This window comes from Erythrolamprus reginae, chromosome Z (assembly GCF_031021105.1).
Source record: "Erythrolamprus reginae isolate rEryReg1 chromosome Z, rEryReg1.hap1, whole genome shotgun sequence".
In the NCBI taxonomy this organism is placed as follows: Eukaryota; Metazoa; Chordata; class Lepidosauria; order Squamata; family Dipsadidae; genus Erythrolamprus; species Erythrolamprus reginae.
In genome coordinates, this window is record NC_091963.1 from 41,650,313 (window position 1) to 41,669,920 (window position 19,608).

Sequence of the window (19,608 nt, forward strand, 5' to 3'; positions counted from 1 at the left end):
GAGAAATAATCAAAGGGCATTGTTCACAGAATCCCTATAGAATTGAAGCCAGCATTGGATTATGATTGGTTGCCGATCAGTTTCCGGTCACAATTCAAAGTGTTGGTTATGACCTATAAAGCCCTTCATGACATCGGACCAGAATATCTCTGAGACTGCCTTCTGCCGCACGGATTCCAGCGACCAGTTAGGTCCCACAGAGTTGGCCTTCTCCGGGTCCCGTTGATGAAACAATGTCGTCTGGCGGGACCCAGGGGAAGAGCCTTCCCTGTGGTGGCCCTGACCCTCTGTAATCAACTCCCCCTGGAGATTAGGATTGCCCCCACCCTCCTTGCCTTTCGCAAACTCCTTAAAACCCACCTCTGCTGTCAGGCATGGGGAAATTGATTCCCCTGGGCCGTTTCCACTTTAGATATGGTTTGTATGAGATGTATGACTGTTTTTTATATTAAGGTCAAGTCTAATAAATAATAATAATTATTATTATTGTTGTTGAAAACTAAATATTTGGAAATATTTAAATATCACCTCAAGACAAATTTGATTTTGATGGACATGCAATTTTCTTTGTGCCAACACAGAAAGAGTTTGCCGTGTTACTGCTATTTGCCAGTTAGGTCTCCACCTCTGGAATTTCTAGGTCTCCATTCAAGCACTAATGGGATCTGACCATGTTTAGATTTTTTTCAAGATCAGTCAAAGTACAGCCACCTGCTGTGACTTCAAATATTTAAATTGCTCAATGAAAAAGGAGAAGCTGGCACTGAAAAAAATCGTATTAGTCCAGCCAAAATAGTATCATTAACAAAGCATTTCAACTTTAGCCAGGTAAAACTTTTATTTCCCATGTGTTACAATTCCTTGAGTATGCTTTATTCTGCTGTGTCAAGGATTAGGTTATTCTGAAGTCCTTGTTTAATTACTACTTCCTTTAGTGACCATTCAGACATAGTTCCCTCTAAGCTGAGCAGTGAGCAATTAATTGCTCACTTAAAAATCATAATCAACTCAGAGTTTTCCAAATCTGCCCAGAAGCCGAGAGGGAAAGAGTGAGAGGGAAGGAGAGAGAGAGGAAGAGAGGAAGATAGAGAAACAGATAGAAAAAAGAGAGGAAGGAAAACAGAAAAAAAAGAATGGGAGTAAGGAAGAGAGAAAGAAAATCAAAATCTAGTTTGAAACTAGTTCAACTATTTAAGTGGCATTTTGATATTGATAGAGTTGCCCTATTATGAGCTCACTGTTATAGACACACAGTACAGTATTTTATTTTGAAATTCTCTGAGGCAAAACAGGGTGGGCTTTTTATTTATTTGTTTGTTTGTTTGTTTGTTTGTTTATTTATTTATTATTTCTGTGCTGCCCAGTCCCGAAGGGACTGCCGCTCAGACACTATACTTTTCCGCTCACCCCCCAAAAAAATTAGAGGGAACACTGCATTCAGAGTTATGGCGGTGATGAAAAAGTAACTTTGTGACTAGTTCCCACACTTACAAACTTCAAAGATATGTAAAACAAAGAAAAGTCAAATTATAAATTCAGTTGTGGTTTCACTTAATGCCCCTTCACATATATCATTGCTGATTCCAATCCCTAAATAAAGCTACCCGTCATATCATTCATTTTCTTTGCTTATATACTATATGAGTTAAATGTCAGGACTACAATGTAAATGTAGAATATACATTGTAAGCGGGGGGGGGGGGAGTACACTTATCCATAAAAAGTCAATCCTATCTCTACAGTCTTTGTATAGTTTGACATCTTCTGATAATTCCAAACCAATCCCAAACACATCAAATTGTCAACCAATCCCAACCAATCCCAATACATCTAATTCTCCTTCAATGAGATACTAGTTGTTGTACTTTAGTTTCCAGAAAATTGTTGACAAATTGGTCATATTATGTTTGTTTTGCAGGTATTGCATATGACACACTAATGTTGAAGCACCAGTGTTTGTGTGGCAATTATGATAACCATCCTGAGAACGCTGGAAGAATACAAAGCATTTGGTCAAGGTTGCAAGAATGTGGGCTGTTAAATAGGTGTGAGGTAATGGCTACACAACTATATTAAATATGGTGGTTTTAATATGATTTATGCTCCTTATGTAATTGTGATGGATACAGAAATAAGAACACAGACATCAAAGAGCTGGGATTAATGGGTCACTTTATTAAATGTTAAGTCAACTTTAACTGATTATCAACAAATAGCCAGGACATGTAGAGGCCATAAGAAAAGTGGGGCGGAAATTCCTATCAGTAACCTTCTTAGGCAACTATGGGTGTAGCTACTTGCCACACCTTTACCTGGTTCCAGGCCACACCCAAAAAGTGGGGGGGGGCTCACCATTCAATCCCTGTCTGGGTATAGGATTAGGTGAAGCCCAAGAGCACCCCCTCTCCAATTGCTCAGGTCATTCTGACCCAGAGTTCCTAGTAAGGGGAAGCCCATTATCTTTCAAAATATGCCCTAAAGGAGAATGTGCAGTTGCTACTGCTGCCCATTTTGGCCCCTTACCTGCCAACTCCAGTGACCAAAGGGATAAGCCAATTGTAACCAAATTAGAACTAGCTTGCGCTACACCCCCTAACCAGTCCATCCTCACCCTCCAGTGTGGGGTAGGCAAGAAAACCTATTTATTTATTGTGTTAATTGGACTTATATGCTACCCCTCTCCGTGGAATCGGGGCGGCTTACAACATTTTGGTAAAAGGATACAATAAGTAAAACATTTCTAGGCCAATTAATAGAATAATTAATTTAAAAATTATCTTAAAAACTAAACATTTAAAATCAAAGAGTCACATACATACTATCATATGGATGCAATTAAGGGATTGAGACCGCAAAACATTCCTACTTGGCCTCCGAGGGTGACCCCTTCAAGGCACATTGGAAGATAGCAGAGGGCGGGCGGGTGTTCACTCTTCTTGGCAGCTGGGGGCAAAATAAAGAAGGCCCAGAGCACAGCCCCTATTATAGGGCTCCCCGGGCATGCCCCTCGCTCCCCCCAAGTCCTACAATGCTGGTGCAAGGCCAAAATGGGCAATATCATTCCACAGCATGAGATCGCCCCATCCCAAGCTGGCACATGCGCCAGGGCCGTGTTCTTACGGCCCCAACACAACTTTTGGCTGGACGATGAATCGGCCAACCATTCAAGTATCAGAAATATTTCTTTCACATCACAATAAGTTATGCTATAAAATCAAAAATATGCATTATATACTCATAAAGAGTTCTGATTTTATTATTTTTAGTGACCACATATATATATGCGCTCTCCGAAATCCCTCAAGATGTCATTTTATTTGATTTTGGACAATCAAAATCCTGTTTCCTTTTTATATAGATACAAATTTTATATAGATACAAATCATATACTCTCATGAAGAGGAATGTTGATAGTTCAAGTATCTTTCTTTCTTTCTTTCTTTCTTTCTTTCTTTCTTTCTTTCTTTCTTTCTTTCTTTCTTTCAATTAGATTTCTATGCCGCCCTTCTCAAGGTGACTCAAGTTACCTTTCATAAACAGATTGATGGGTTTTCTGAGACCTCATTGAGGAAATTGGTGGGATAGAAGAAAAACACTGGATACAGCATAGGAAAAATTTAAATTTCACTTTTTAAAGCTTTGAATTTTATTAAAATGACTATATATAGTTAATATGATTGCTTGGAGTGCATTTAATAATTTTCTTCTTCAGTCACAACCAATTTCCTGAGATTTCAAATGTGGTACCTGAGTTTAAACAATCCCAAAGTGAAATCCAAGCATTTCAGATTACAATGTATTAGGATCCAAAGGACTTTATTAACTCTTAAAATGAGCGACACTGTGGGTCAATACAAAGAAGTATTTGTGGCGCATAAATAATTAGTTTACATAACATGGTCCCCTAATATATGCACAAAGCAATACATAGACACAGTTTGTAGCCCAATGAAGTACAGTATGTTGCAGAAACAGGCCATTGTGAGTCTTAACATGATTTTAAATTTTTAGTTTAAAAAAACCAAGATTACTAAAAATTGTAAATTTTAAATAGATTATTTTTTATTCTATTTGTAATTTATTATAAGCAAGGCAATACTATTTATTTTCAACATACAGTAGCTATGCTGGACAGACATTATTTGTTTATTATATGCATACAATAACACATACATAATGTACATAAACATACACAAACAAGACAAATAAACAGTACAATTTCTCCTTGTTTATAGTAAGCATCTCTCGGTTTGTATCCACCAATATACCTATACAAATAATTTTTCCTTTTTATAAATTACCTGTTCTTTCTCTCCTTTCTTCTTCTACATTATTCTATACAATAATCCATAAAGATTTGATGTTATTCTTTCAAGTATTGTCAGTTCTAGTTCATCTTTTTTCCATTCTTTTTTTATTTGAGCCATTCATATAATTTGTTGCACACTGAGTACCATTCAATGTTATCTTTTTCTTTTATTTTCCTCGTTAACTGATCCATTTCAGTGCAATCCAATTAGTTGTCCAATTTTCCCCCCATTTCTCCAAATCAATAATGTGGCCAAAAATTTTCACTCATCTAATCATCATGTTTCTCCTCTTCCATTTTTATATCTCATTAGAAACTTCTAGATATTACCTATTAGTTTTTTGTCCATATTAAGTAATATCATATCAAGGTCATTAGGGTATTTCTGGATTTCGTACAATTTTATATCTTTACAATATTTAGTTTGGACTTGTGTATAGGTCCACCAATCCAAGCTAATCCCATGTTCTGTCAAATATTCTCTAGTTCTCAAATTATTCTGTTCATCTAATAAGTCTTTGTCTCATATAATTTCATAGAATGTTTTAGGATTTGGATGTTTTATAGCTTCAATTGTAGAAAGCAAATATGAGATCTTTAAGTAGTGATATTTTTTAATGTTCAACCAAATTTGTAATTATGCATTTCTAAACAAATGTCTCTTGAAATATGTGTGGGCTTTATATTTCTCTTCCCATATATATGCATGCTATCCTAGTTGAAGATCATGTCCCTCTATTTTTAGTATTCTCTTAATTTCTTAGTTCTATTCATCCTTTGATCCATACTAGTAATGCTGATTGATATTATTATTATTATTATTATTATTATTATTATTATTATTATTATTTATAAGATTTGTATGCCGCCCCTCTCCGAGGACCCTGAGTGTCTCACAACATGCAATACAAAACAATGTGTATACAAATCTGATAGTTAAAATAGTAAACTAAAATCCCATTATGTTAAAAAACAGTCAGTCTACTTGCCCGTTTGGAAGTTCAAATCCACCCATTTCTTTATTGTCTTGTAATAGATTCCATCTTATCCTGAGTTAGAAACATAGAAACATAGAAGTCTGACGGCAGAAAAAGACCTCATGGTCCATCTAGTCTGCCCTTATACTATTTTCTGTATTTTATCTTAGGATGGATATATGTTTATCCCAGGCATGTTTAAATTCAGTTACTGTGGATTTATCTACCACATCTGCTGGAAGTTTGTTCCAAGGATCTACTACTCTTTCAGTAAAATAATATTTTCTCATGTTGCTTTTGATCTTTGCCCCAACTAACGTCAGATTGTGTCCCCTTGTTCTTGTGTTCACTTTCCTATTAAAAACACTTCCCTCCTGGACCTTATTTAACCCTTTAATATATTTAAATGTTTTGATCATGTCCCCCCTTTTCCTTCTGTCCTCCAGACTATACAGATTGAGTTCATTAAGTCTTTCCTGATACGTTTTATGCTTAAGATCTTCCACCATTCTTGTAGCCCGTCTTTGGAACCATTCAATTTTGTCAGTATCTTTTTGTAGGTGAGGTCTCCAGAACTGAACACAGTATTCCAAATGTGGTCTCACCAGCATTCTATATAGCGGGATCATAATCTCCCTCTTCCTGCTTGTTATACCTCTAGCTATGCAGCCAAGCATCCTGCTTGCTTTCCCTACCGCCTGACTGCACTGTTCACCCATTTTGAGACTGTCAGAAATCACTACCCCTAAATCCTTTTCTTTTGAAGTATTTGCTAACACAGAGCTGCCAATACAATACTCAGATTGAGGATTCCTTTTCCCCAAGTGCATTATTTTACATTTAGAAACATTAAACTGCAGTTTCCATTGCTTTGACCATTTATCTAGTAAAGCTAAATCATTTACCACATTACAGACGCCTCCAGGAATATCAACCCTATTGCACACTTTAGAGTCGTCGGCAAATAGGCAAACCTTCCCTACCAAACCTTCCCCTATCCTGGGTTGTTTTTCTTAAATCTTCAAAAAACGTTTTCATGGGATTTATCAGGATTACTTGAAATAAAAATAACAACCTTGGTAGGGTATTCATCAATCAGTGACAATTGTAAGTTATTCCAATTTGCTACCTCTTTTAAAATTTGTATTAACATTCTGTTATAATTATCTTCTTTTAAATATTTAGCCAAATTCCTAAATATTTCATTTTAACCACTTGCATATATGTTATTTCTTCCAATTGTTTGTCCTGTATCTTACTGAGATTTTATTTTCTAATTTTTGTTTTATTTTTATTGATTTGTAAGTCCAGCTATTTCCCCGAGTTAATCAATCTTTTTAATTAATTTAGGTCCTAATTCAAGTGGTTCTTCTATTATAAATGCTAGATCATTGAGAAATACTTGAATTTTATATTCCTCTTTTCCAATAGATAATCCTTTAACTTCCTCATCTTCTCTGATATTTATCAATAAAGTTTCCAAAGTTACTATAAATAGGAGAGGATGTAGTGGAAATCCTCTCTTACCTCTTTTTCAATGTCAAATAATTTTGTATATTCCCTGTTGGCAGTAACTCTAGCTTTCGTTTTGTATAAATTGTTTGTATCATTTTTATAAATTCCATGCCAAATTTCATTATATAAAGTTGCCGAATCATAAATTTCCAGTTAACGTTTTCGAAAGCTTTTTGGGTATCAAGGAAAGCCAGCACTGCCTGCTTTTCAGGATGTTCCCCATCATACTCAAGCATATTCATTATTGTCCTCAGATTGTTCTTAATCTGCCCTTTTGGTAAGAAGCCATTTTGATCTTGGTATGTGCTCTTGTTAAGAATATTTTTAACTCAGTTATAATTGATATAAATAATTTACAATCCAAATTCAAAATAGACCTATAATTTTGAATTAATTAGCTGTCTGAATCTTCTTTAGATATCAGTGTCATCAAGGCCTCTGACCATATGGGTGATATTCTTCTTTTTTTTCTAATACATCGTTTTAATAATTCTAACATTATCTCTTTTTAATGGATTTTGTATATTTTTATATACTTCAATCAATATCCCATCCTGGCAAGGGGTTTTATTATTTTTGAGACAGACATTTCTATAATAGATGAAATAATTATTTAGGCATATACTGACATGGTTATTGCTTTATTACTTAGAATTAATTAAAGAATATAACAACCTTAAGGCATCTTGTATGTATATGTTCCTTGAAGTCAGTGTTGATACTACAACTGCCTGGATAAGTCCCTGTAGTTTTCTTGGCAACATTTTCAGAAGTGGTTTGCCATTGTCTTCTTCCTAAGTTGAGAAAGAATGACTACCCTAGGTTTCCCAGTTGGCTTCATGTGTGATTAGAACTCATGGTCTCCAGACTGATTTCTGAACAGCTATACAAAATTGGCTTGTTAAATGATCTTAAGAACGTTGCTTTCATCATAGCACAATTTTTGCAGATCAAAAACACTTTTATGCTCTTTTGACTCAATCATTCTACTATTACAATGATCATTCACAATTATTCCCATAGGAAATTTTACTGGTTTCAATGTAATAGTGGGATAGATCCTGGATAAGTAAGCCGATATTTAGAATACTGAACTCCTTACAGTTAAATTTTGTAGAAGTTGTTTTTATTTGTAAAAGTTAAAAATTATTCTATTGATAGAGAACTGTTTGGCAAGGCTTATTTATTTGTTTGTTTGTTTGTTTATTTATTTATTTATTTGTTTATTTAGTCAAGTGTGTATTAGATAACAGATACAAATTTAAACATGATTATGAATAGGTGAAATGGATACGAATAAAAGGGAACATTAGGACAAGGATGGTACGCACATTGGTGCTTATGCTTATTTTTCTTCATCTGCCAGAGTCCAGAGTAAGTGCCCGAGGGCCATTGTTAAAACTACAACTTGTTCTGGACTTAAGTGTTAGTAGAAGTGTTTCAATTAATATTAGTGTGTCAACAGCCACAATTTCATTTATGAAAGAGAATGTTCCATTGCTTGACAAATATAAAAGGAAATAAAGGAAGAATGAAATCTCTATAGTACCTAGGAATATAACAGCTAAAAATGTTTGTAGCTCATAATAAATATGAAACATAAATGTGTTAATAGTATTAATATACTTATTATATATATATAGTGAACTCAATCTGTATAGTCTGGAGGACAGAAGGAAAAGGGGGAACATGATCGAAACAGTTAAATATGTCAGAGGGTTAAATAAGGTTCAGGAGGGAAGTGTTTTTAATAGGAAAGTGAACATAAGAACAAGGGGACACAATCTGAAGTTAGTTGGGGGAAAGATCAAAAGCAACGTGAGAAAATATAATTTTACTGAAAGAGTAGTAGATCTTTGGAACAAACTTCCAGCAGATGTGGTTGGTAAATCCACAGTAACTGAATTAAAACATGCCTGGGATAAACATATATCCATCCTAAGATGAAATACAAAAAATAGTATAAGGGCAGACTAGATGGATCATGAGGTCTTTTTCTGCCGTCAGTCCTCTATGTTTCTATAGAAATTAGAAAAATGGGGTAAAAAAGACATTTTAATGTTAGAGTTAAATATAAGAGGAAATGAATAAATTAAATGCTTCTGCTTTGCTTCTTTGTAACCCCATACCCATTTTAGCCCTTTATTCGTCTTCTGTCCTTTTTATAGGAGAGTTTCAGTGAAATTTATGATATTCCGAACTTCTGCATTGATAGATACTCAGCTACATGATTAATAACCGCCCTCTTAAACATTTTAATTAGCTTTTCTGTGAAATATCCAACTTGCAATAGAAAGGAAAAGTGTCTTCCACAGTCCTAACCACCTGGGGTTTCTTCATTTATATGCTATGCAGTCATCTACAACACATTCCAGGAAAAACATTTATATAACACCACATCCCTTTTCCCTTCCCTCAAGAAAATGTAAATATGTTTAAGGCAAATGAAATAATGTTATCAATCACCTGATATATAAATAACAATGTGTTTTTATAAAAAATAATCCCTGGAGAAAGTTATTACCTTAAATATATTGTCCAAAGTAACAGAATGATGTTGATTTTATGCAACTATGTCTCAGTTTTTCTTGGCTTCGATGTTCAGTTGCAAGATTGGGAATGATGAAGAAATTGAAGATCAGAATCCTGTGAAATTAAATCTTTTGTTAGCCTATATTAGTTTAATATGAATGCCATCGTATGAATTCTGTTGATGTTTATCAGCCTTTTGAAAGTGAACAATGTAATAGTAGAAGACAATAAAACAGAGAATTAAAACTGCACCTCCAAACCACAAATTAGTTTTGGATGCAATTCAGTTGCCAGTTATCTACTCTAAAGGCATAGTGCCAGTTATTTGAGGGATGTACTATCACCACATCTGGTAAAAATAAATGAGTCAATGTGCTTTAGGTTTCTGAAATCAAACAGTTGCTTCTAGTGGCCCTTCAGGAAACATGCCTTCGCTGTAGCAATGTCTTTCTTCTGGAAGGTATTCCTTCTCCAAAGGTATATGCAAATCCTGATCATATATAAATCTTTTAAAAGTTAGCTATTTTTCATGTAAGAGGTAAATCTGGAGTTCTGTCAACTGAATGTGTAGCAGGGGCCGAGGGGGGTTAAACGAATGCTGAGGTTACTTCAGTTTTTAATCTTTTTTATTTTTCTGTTTTTAATACTAAGTTGCTCAGTTATTATTCAGCTGGGCAGCCTTAAAGTTTAACTAACAAACAAACAAAGGAATAACAGTATCCCCTATAAGCCTTGCAGAATTATTTTTTTTAAAGGATAAAATAATTGTTGAATATATAGGGATAATATATAGGGATAAATAATTTTAGCTCTGTTTAATTAATTAAATTAAATGCAGTCCAGTTTTTGTCCTAATCTTATTAATTTCTTTGACCAGGCACCACTCACTTTTGGGAATGTGGCTTTTGATATGCCACTCAAAGGCACAATGTAGCCCTAACTGCAAACACAATTACACTCCTGGTGTACAAATCTTAAGCATTAGTAGCACTAAGAAAAATTTTGGGTATCCTTGGAAAATGTGCTTCTTTAGAAGATTTGAATGAGATAGTGTTAATAGCAGGACATGGCAATAGCTATTTACTGCTGTGATCAGAATAAAAAAATATTTAAGTTTTTTTAAAAGCAGACATGAAATTAAAACAGAAGCATTAAAAAGAAAAAAAATCTATATTTAATTAAAAAATTGTATTAAAACAGATAATAATTTTTTTTCAGTAGTAAATGCAGAAATGCAGAAAACAGTATTTTCTTGCTCAGTATTTGTTTGTTTGTTTAATTTTACTTCTATGCCACCTAATCCTGAAGGACCCAGGGTGGCTTATAACAATATAAAATACAAAAAACAATTAAAAAGAAGTCCATTATACAATCCAACATTAAAACACAGATTAAAACCCATAACAAACTAAATAATCAGCATACATACGTAGCATTCATACAATTTGGTCATAATAGTTGTTTATTTATGATCCCCAGGTCTACCGGCAAAGCCAGGTCTTTGTGGTCTTATGGAAAGCCAGTACAGTAGTACTTCTAGATACGAGCTGCTCCACATGCGAGTATTCCAAGTTGCGAGCCACGACGGGAGGGAAATTTCTGTTCCAGACCCGAGCTCAAATTTGGGATACTAGCCGAGCTTCCACTAGGTGGCGCAAGAATCCTTGCTTCTGGTTATCTCCACAGGGGGGAAACAAAGTCTAAAGCCATTTGTTCCAGATACGAGTTGATCGACATATGAGCTCCTTTCTGGAACGAATTAAACTCGTATCTAGAGGTACTACTGTAGTGTGAGAGCAGTATGGATCTCGGGGTGGGAGAGTTGATTTCTTAGAGCCGGGGTAGCAACAGAGAAGGCCCTCCCCTTCCCCATCAACCTTCATTGCTTAGTCGACGGGACCTGGAGGAGGCCAACTCTGTGTGCTCTTATAGGTCTCTGGGAGGTATGCGGCAAGAGACTATCCTGTAAATAATCTGGCCTTGAGCCATATAGGGCTTTATAGGTAATAATCAACACCTTGAATTTTACCCGGAGGTTAATAGGAAGCCAGTGCAGCTCGTGGATGTAGGTGTTATATGATCTTTGGCTGGTCCAGGATCTTTGGCGGGCCCATGAAAATTGACAGGGCTGCATTCTGGACAATTTGGAATCTCTGAACACTCTTTAAGGGTAGCACCATGTAGAGAGCATTGCAATAAACAAGATGGGAGGTGATGAGGCCCTGAGTGACTATGCATAGAGCAATCTGGTCCAAATAGGGCCACAACTGGTAAACCAGGCGAAACTGAGCAAAGGTTCCTCTGGCCAGTGGTGATCAAGGCTCCACTGTGGATCCAGGAGGACACCCAAGTCTGAACCCTATCTGAGGGAGTCAATGCCTCCCCCCCAGAACACTGGATGGACAGATTGAATAGTTCTTAGGAGGAAATGCTCACAGCCACTCAGTCTTGTCTGGGTTTGCGTTTGAACCTGTTGGCCCCCATCCAGACCCTTCGAGCTTCCAGGCACATCACATCCACCACTTCACTGAATTGGCATGGGGTGGAGATGTATAACTGGGTATCACTAGCATACTAATGATACCTCACCCCAGGCTGTCAGATGATCTCACCCAGCAGTTTCATGTAGATGTTAAATAGCAGGGGGGAGAGGACACACCCCTGCAGCACCCCACAGAGGAGAGGCCGAGGGTTGGATCTCTGCCCCCCCCACTAACACCAACTGCAAATGACTAGACAGATAGGAGGAGAACCACCGTAAAATAGTGCCTCCCACTCCCAACCCCTCCAGCCTTCACAGAAGGATACAATGGTCAATGGTATCGAAGGCTGCTGAGAGGTCAAGGAACACCAGGATAGAGGAATATCCTGGGCCCACCATCAGTGTAACCAAACTGTTTCCATGCTGCGACTTGTCCTGAAAGCAGACTGAAAGGAGTCCAGATAATCAGCTTCATCCAAAGACCGCTGGAACTGGAGTGCCATCATCACCTTCTCAACAACTTTACCCAGAAAGGGCAGGTTGCAGACTGGCCCATAGGTCTTCAATTTGGCTGGATCCAGGAATGGTTTCTTGAGGAGGGGTCACGCAACCACTTCCTTCAACAGCTCTGGAAATGACCCCTCCCTCAAGAAAGTGTTCATCAACTCCTGGATCCAGCCGCGTGTCACCTCCCAATTGGCTGAGCCATGAGGGGGCTTAACTCAGGTCGGCTATCAACAAACTTTGTTCAATCTCTGAAGAGGGTAAAGTGTAGGAATGCTGTTGAGGGTAAGGATGCATCCCAAAGTCTTCTGCAAAGTTTCAATGACTCCAAAGGCATTTTGGGTTCATACTTTAAGCAAATCTTCCATGTAATGGTTCTAACATCATATTTTGAACAATGCTGTTCATTTCTTCTTTAAAACCACTGTGGTTAAATGTCTCCCCATCCACCTTTTGGGCAACTTACTTTCTCACTTAGCTGCTATTTTTCCTCATATCCATTCTTGAATGACTGTCTTGGCATTTAACTCTATTCTCATTTCTTTGTGATTCATGACCAGTGGGGATTGTTTTGTTTTGTTTCGTGCTTGCCAAAAATTTCTTCTCTGTTCTTTTTTTCCTTTTTCTTTTTACTGTGCTTCAATCTGATGGAAAATAAATCACTTTTGATTCTTTTTCCCCCTAAAGCAAAGAAGAAGTTGTGGTGGGATTCTCATGAATGGGGTGCGGGGTTCTTTTGCTTACCTTAATTATAGGAAAGCCAAAGGTTGTGTCATGCCTTTTTTTTTATCATCATCTATCCAGTGATTGGCTGTTTCCAATGGTTTCATATTATTTAGTTAAAAGCAATAATTGTATAGAAATTACTATTAATTTCTATACAATTTATGTACTAGCAAATAATTGTATAGAAATTTGTGTCTCTCTAAATTAAATTCTACCTAACTAATTCACAAAATTAAAGAGAAATCAAAGGTCAAATTTTGGAATTTTATAATTTGCTACTATAATTGTCTTATCTTTTTGCAAGACAAAGATTCTATTAATCCCAAATATAATTTTAAAAAGTATTGATGTTGGACTGACAATCTCTCTCTCTCTCTCTCTCTCTCACACACACACACACACACATCAGACCCATAGGTTGTTCGGTGGCAAAGGTTGAAAGGCTTTTGTCTTTTCCCCTTTCTTGTCATCTTGTTCTGCATCACCCTCCTCTCACCCCAGTGAAATTCTTTACTGCATGGATTATGTCACATTTACTGTAGTCTTCATAAAGGGTTAAATGGAGGAGGGGGAAAAGAAAAAAAAAGATAGCGGCATTTATTTCTGTCATACAAAGTGCAATGTTATTTTAACATGACATCAGTCCATTTATTTAAGGGAGAAAGAAAAAAACCCCATGTTTTTGCTTTCTTGTATCATATTAAATATCAGTGTCACATTCCTATATGATGCAATTATTACTGCCCGTGATTAATCCTATTCAATGTTATTTTGGATTTCCTTTCTTTCCCCTCCCCTGTATATTATCAGTGGAATATTATAGAGCTCTGCTGCTCTCTTTCAGAGGATTCGAGGTCGAAAAGCCAGTTTGGAAGAAATACAGCTGGTTCACTCCGAACATCATTCACTGCTCTATGGCACCAGTCCCCTGAACAGACAGAAGCTGGACCCCAGGAAAATCCTAGGTCTGTAAAGGGCTCTATTCTACTGAGAACAGCACATTCCAGCTCGTCATTAGTCATAGCTGGTGTCAGTTTAAAATACTTGGCAAGCGATGTAACACCCCCGCCCCCCAACCCAAAACAAAACACTTTTTCCAGATGCAATTCATTGTGGAAAGAGAATGTTGCAGAGAGAGCCAGTATAGATTAGGGAAAGGCACTGGCTCAGAATCAGCCATAGAGATCTCATCCTGCTTTTATGATCATCTGGTTATTAACCTTTGGGGTATAAACAATTATACTTTGGTGAATAAGTCAGAAAAGGAATGGACACATGACCCATATCCTTAAAGGATAGTTTTAAGCCTCTTTTACTTGAACGGTCTTAGAAGACAGAAGAACTTCAAGGGGTAAGACAGATATTTTAAAGTCATGAGTACCATCTGGGTTCCACTACACACAGCAATGGATCTTTAGTCCCTGCTGCGTTGTACTGACACTGTTTTGAAATATGAATTTATATGAATCAATATGTATTGCTCGCTGAAGCAGTGTTCAGATAGTGCCTTCATCTATGTAACGATAAGCATTTGGAAAAGTCTTGCTGAACCATTCAGATGGTTAACAGTTGCGATAATGAATGCATATTGCTTTTGAGAAGAGTGCTTTGATAAATTCAGTGGGATTTAGTCCCTGATATATATGCTTTGAAGAAAGGGTCAATTTGAAGCAAGGGTCAATTCCTGTCTTTGTTCTCCTTCTGATTTGGCTTTGCTGGAATTAGATCATTCCAGATCATACTCTACTTGGTAGGATAGGTCCTGGATTTTTGTACAATATTGCATGTCTTTATGGGAGAAATGGAAAACATTTTGAAGACATATTAATCTACTGATGCGTACAATTGCCAAATAATGGACTACTTTTTTGTCTTTATTTTAACGTATTTAAAGGCTTTTATTAAGCTTTTCAGGCAAAATTGCTGAATTTGAGTATATTTCGCAGCTTTTCCTGAAGCAAATATTTATAATCGTATTCAATTCTTGAGTTTGTGGAGGCCAACAAAAGGTACAAGAAGGCAGATTGAGCAGAAAGTACCACAACCTTTTGGTTTTTACTGAGTGCTACAGTGATGGGTGATGTAATGTGTGCACATAATATGTAATAAAATCATAATCAATGTGTTTCTCCCCCAGAAACATTGCCAAAAGCTGTGGTTGTTTATAGCACACATTCTCTTCAAAATGTTGAGATTTTGATTTAGTCGTTGTTATTGCAGGGAGGGAAAAGATCAAATCTCTGTAAAAATTCTTGCTAAGGTTAAGTTACGTTTATAAAATTATGTGGGGATTCATTTTATATTTCTTTCCTTGCTTCTTTTCTGCAAGTACCGGTTACTTTTTCAGATCACTCAAATGTTGATCCATTGGTTGCAACAAGATTGAATCATTGGCTTGTCACCTGAACCTGAGGCCTAAGGCATGAAGTAGGCTCAGTCTCCTGTTCTCTAGACTGGTGATTTAACCACTAAGGCAAACTAGCTCTCACAATTCACTTACTATGGCTTTTTAAAAATATAAATGGGAAAGAAAGCTATTTTTCTTCCTCTTCCTCCTTTTTCCACAATCATATGCTGTATTTATAGAACATTATATATAAACCATTAAAAGGAAAAAATATTGTAATATTGGTGAATATACAATAATATATTTCAGAAAGAAAACTCTAGCCATAAATAGATGCCAGTCCAAAGAATAAAGATAAACATGCCTGGACAGGCAAATCCAAAATAGATTGATTTTTATGTAGGAGGCCTAGATGACTATCATAAAAACTTCAGGTCTATAGACTGAAGCTTAGCACAATACAACAACAACAACAGCAACAACAAGGGAGAATTTGTCTTGTGAGCAATGAAAACCAGGGATGGAGCTAATATGGGCACAAAATTGTTCATGTAAGTGTATCTCATCCAAATAGGAAAAAGAAAAAAGAAAATGCTCTCTTCCTACCATCCAACTTTTCCATAGGGACTTGTGACTCTGGGTTTGACATTACTTTGCAATGGATTTGAGAGATTTGCTTTTTTGGATGCTGAAGGAATTTGAATCAGGAGGCATATATTTGCTATGTATTATGGTTCCTAGGCAATCACAATTTTCATTTCATTTCATTTCATTTATTCTATTTGTATGCCGCCCCTCTCCGGAGACTCGGAGCGGCTTTTTACTAGACAAAGAGGCCAGATTTGATGTGTTTCTATGTACAATGCTTGTGCAATTGTGAGTGGCATATGTACGTGTCTATGTTTTAAGAAAGGTTTTGTAAAACATATGCTGGACTTTATCTTTCACTAGCAGTAAAGCTTCCACTTTATGCTACAGTGGAACAGTGTCATAATTCCAAATTATTATTTTGTGCAAGGGACTGATAGTACTAATCTTATATTGCACCTAGAAAAAAGAGGAGGGAAGCTTTATAACAAAAGAAAAGGTGGAGCCAAAAATCAACAATTTCATATTCCAACCAACCGTTAAAAACAAAATGCAATAATATCACAACAGAATTATTTATTTATTTATTATTTATATTTAGTTATTTAACTTATTATTTGTTTGTTTGTTTATTTCATCAGCCATGTATTAGATAACAAATGTAAAAGCATAGTTATGAATACATGATAAATTAGGACCAATATAGAAAGGAGGCCTAGATGCCTATCCTCAACAGTTCAGATCTATAAACTGAATCTTAGCATTATTATTATTATTATTATTATTATTATTATTATTATTATTATTATTATTATTTATTGGATTTATATGCCGCCCCTCTCCAAAGACTTCGGGCGGCTAACAGCAATAATAAAACAGCGTACAATAATAATCCAATACTAAAAACGATTAAAAACCCATTAATATAAAAAACCAAACATACATACAGATATACCATACATAAAATTGTAAAGGCCTAGGGGGAAAGGGAATCGCAATTCCCCCATGTCTGGCGGCAGAGGTGGGTTTTAAGTAGCTTACGAAAGGCAAGGAGGGTGGGGGCAATTCTAATCTCTGGGGGGAGTTGGTTCCAAAGGGCCGGGGCCGCCACAGAGAAGGCTCTTCCCCTGGGTCCCATCAAGCGGCATTGTTTAGTTGACGGGACCCGGAGAAGACCCACTCTGTGGGACCTAACTGGTCGCTGGGATTCATGCAGCGGAAGGCAGTCCCTGAGATAATCTGGTCCGGTGCCATGAAGGGATTTATAGGTCATAACCAACACTTTGAATTGTGACTGGAAACTGATCAGCAACCAATGCAGACTGCGGAGTGTTGGTGTAACATGGGCATATTTGGGAAAGCCCATGATTGCTCTCCCAGCTGCATTCTGCATGATCTGAAGTTTCTGAACATTTTTCAAAGGTAGTCCCATGTATAGAGCGTTACAGTAGTCAAGCCTCGAGGTGATGAGGGCATGAGTGACTGTGAGCAGTGACTCCCGGTCCAAATAGGGTTGCAACTGGTGCACCAGGCGAACCTGGGCGAATGCCCCCCTCGCCACAGCTGAAAGATGTTTCTCTAATGTGAGCTGTGGATCAAGGAGGACGCCCAAGTTGCGAACCCTCTCTGAGGGGGTCAATGATTCTCCCCCCAGGGTAATGGACGGACAGATGGAATTGTCCTTGTGAGGCAAGACCCACAGCCACTCCGTCTTGTCTGGGTTGAGTTTGAGTTTGTTGACACCCATCCAGGCCCCAACAGCCTCCAGGCACCGGCACATCACTTCCACTGCTTCGCTGACTGGACATGGGGTGGAGATGTATAGCTGGGTATCATCGGCATATTGATGATACCTCACCCCATGCCCTTGGATGATCTCACCCAGCGGTTTCATGTAGATATTAAATACAACAACAACAACAGCATCAACATCAACAATGGCAGCAAAAGTAACAACAACAACAGCAACAACAAGTTGTTGTTGGTTCAGTTTGACTAAATAATAGAGTTCTCCCCCCTGAGCAAAGGTAGCAAAGTTACTAAGTAAAAGATGGAAGAAAGTTCAGTTTTCACTATCCTGCAAAATTTATCATTTTCACTATGCATTCATTACTATGTATTAGTATACTGTGTGTTACATTGTAAATCATTGAAGATTGACAATACAGATCATGCTTTTAACAACTGACAATATAGATCATTCTTTGATAAGAGCAATTCAGGACATTTGCTCAGTTCTTAGTTTCCATTCTTTTTCTGTTGCTTCTTTGCTACTATACTATTCTAAAAAAACAGCACGCCTAAAGATAGCAAAATGCATACATGCTAGAATTTCTTGTCAACCTCTCTCATCTGATTAACTCAGGCTTCATGTTAAATAAAATTGACACACTCAGAATCTGCACAATATGTGTGATTATATCTTAACTCTAAGGCTTTCTTAACTTTTTATTCTTACATGAATAGCTATCTAAAGTTTTGGTAATGAAAACCACTAGAAGACCCCCAAACTCTTCTGGTTTCTATTAGCTTGCAGGCAAGGACACTGTCAGGTACAAACATTAGTATGCAGAAGTATCATCAGAATGGCTGAGCTTTTAAATACTGCATTTTCCAAAGCCAACCACAGAAATAACTAGATAATCAGAGTTTATGCAAGATTGGGTTTTCCTGAACTAAGGTAAAATAACTGGGATTTCCATGTACTATTTGTTTTGCAACTTTTCTAAATATTTTTCTTTTTGATTGGTATAATCAAAACATATTTGTAAACCCATCACCTTGCAGCTCCCCCTCCTTGTAATGATTCCAGGAGGGGCTGGGGAAGCCAAGGCTCAGATATTGAATATAGCAATCTTTTTCAAATTTTGCAACTTTACTGGGAAATGCTGAGAGTTGAAGTCCACACATCTGAAAGTTACAAAGTTTGACATTTAGTCTCCAGCACATAAAATGCTCTGGACTTTTACCATAATTGCTAAAAATCAATAGCATAATTTTCTGTATTTTAAAGTGGGAAAGACAAAAGACGTAGTGTAAATAAAGATGTAGTGTTTTTAAATGTTGTCCAATCTCTGGCCACTACAACAGTGACCTTTGTTAATTCATTAAGTTATTTCATTCTCCCAAATGAATTAATCATAAAAAATATCATGCATTCAACAGTATTAATATAAAAAAAAAATATAATATAAAGCACACTCACTAATTACAATTTTAATAGGCATAACTGAAGGTAGAAAATTCTAAAAATACTGACTTTGTTCTGTCTGTCTGTCTGTCTGTCTGTCTGTCTGTCTGTCTGTCTGTCTGTCTATCTATCTATCTATCTATCTATCTATCTATCTATCTATCTATCTATCTATCATTCAGATTTGTATGCTGCCCAACTCCCAAGGGACTCCGGGCGGCTCACAACCAAAGAACAAAGCATATGATGTAACATTAAAAGGCCAATAGGGTGAGGGTGGTCCAGATCTCAGGAAATAGCTGGTTACACAGAGTTGGAGCAACCACAGAGAAGCCCCCCCCCCCCCCCACGTGAGCCTGCCAGCCAACATGGTTTAGTTGACAGGATCCAGAGAAGACCAATTCTGTGGGCCCTTATCGGTTGCTGGGAGCTGTGTGG

General features: G+C 36.9%; 1 protein-coding gene across 1 annotated transcript in view; it reads left to right on the forward strand.

Moving 5' to 3' along the window:
• Positions 1-1,938: 1,938 nt before the first annotated feature.
• LOC139153806 (histone deacetylase 9-like) overlaps positions 1,939-19,608 on the forward strand; it is a 159,573-nt gene continuing 141,903 nt past the window's right edge. Inside the window, exons 1-2 of the mRNA XM_070728219.1 lie at positions 1,939-2,052; positions 13,890-14,014. Of these exons, the coding sequence (XP_070584320.1) occupies positions 1,939-2,052; positions 13,890-14,014 (239 nt within the window). The remainder of the gene's footprint in view (positions 2,053-13,889; positions 14,015-19,608) is intronic.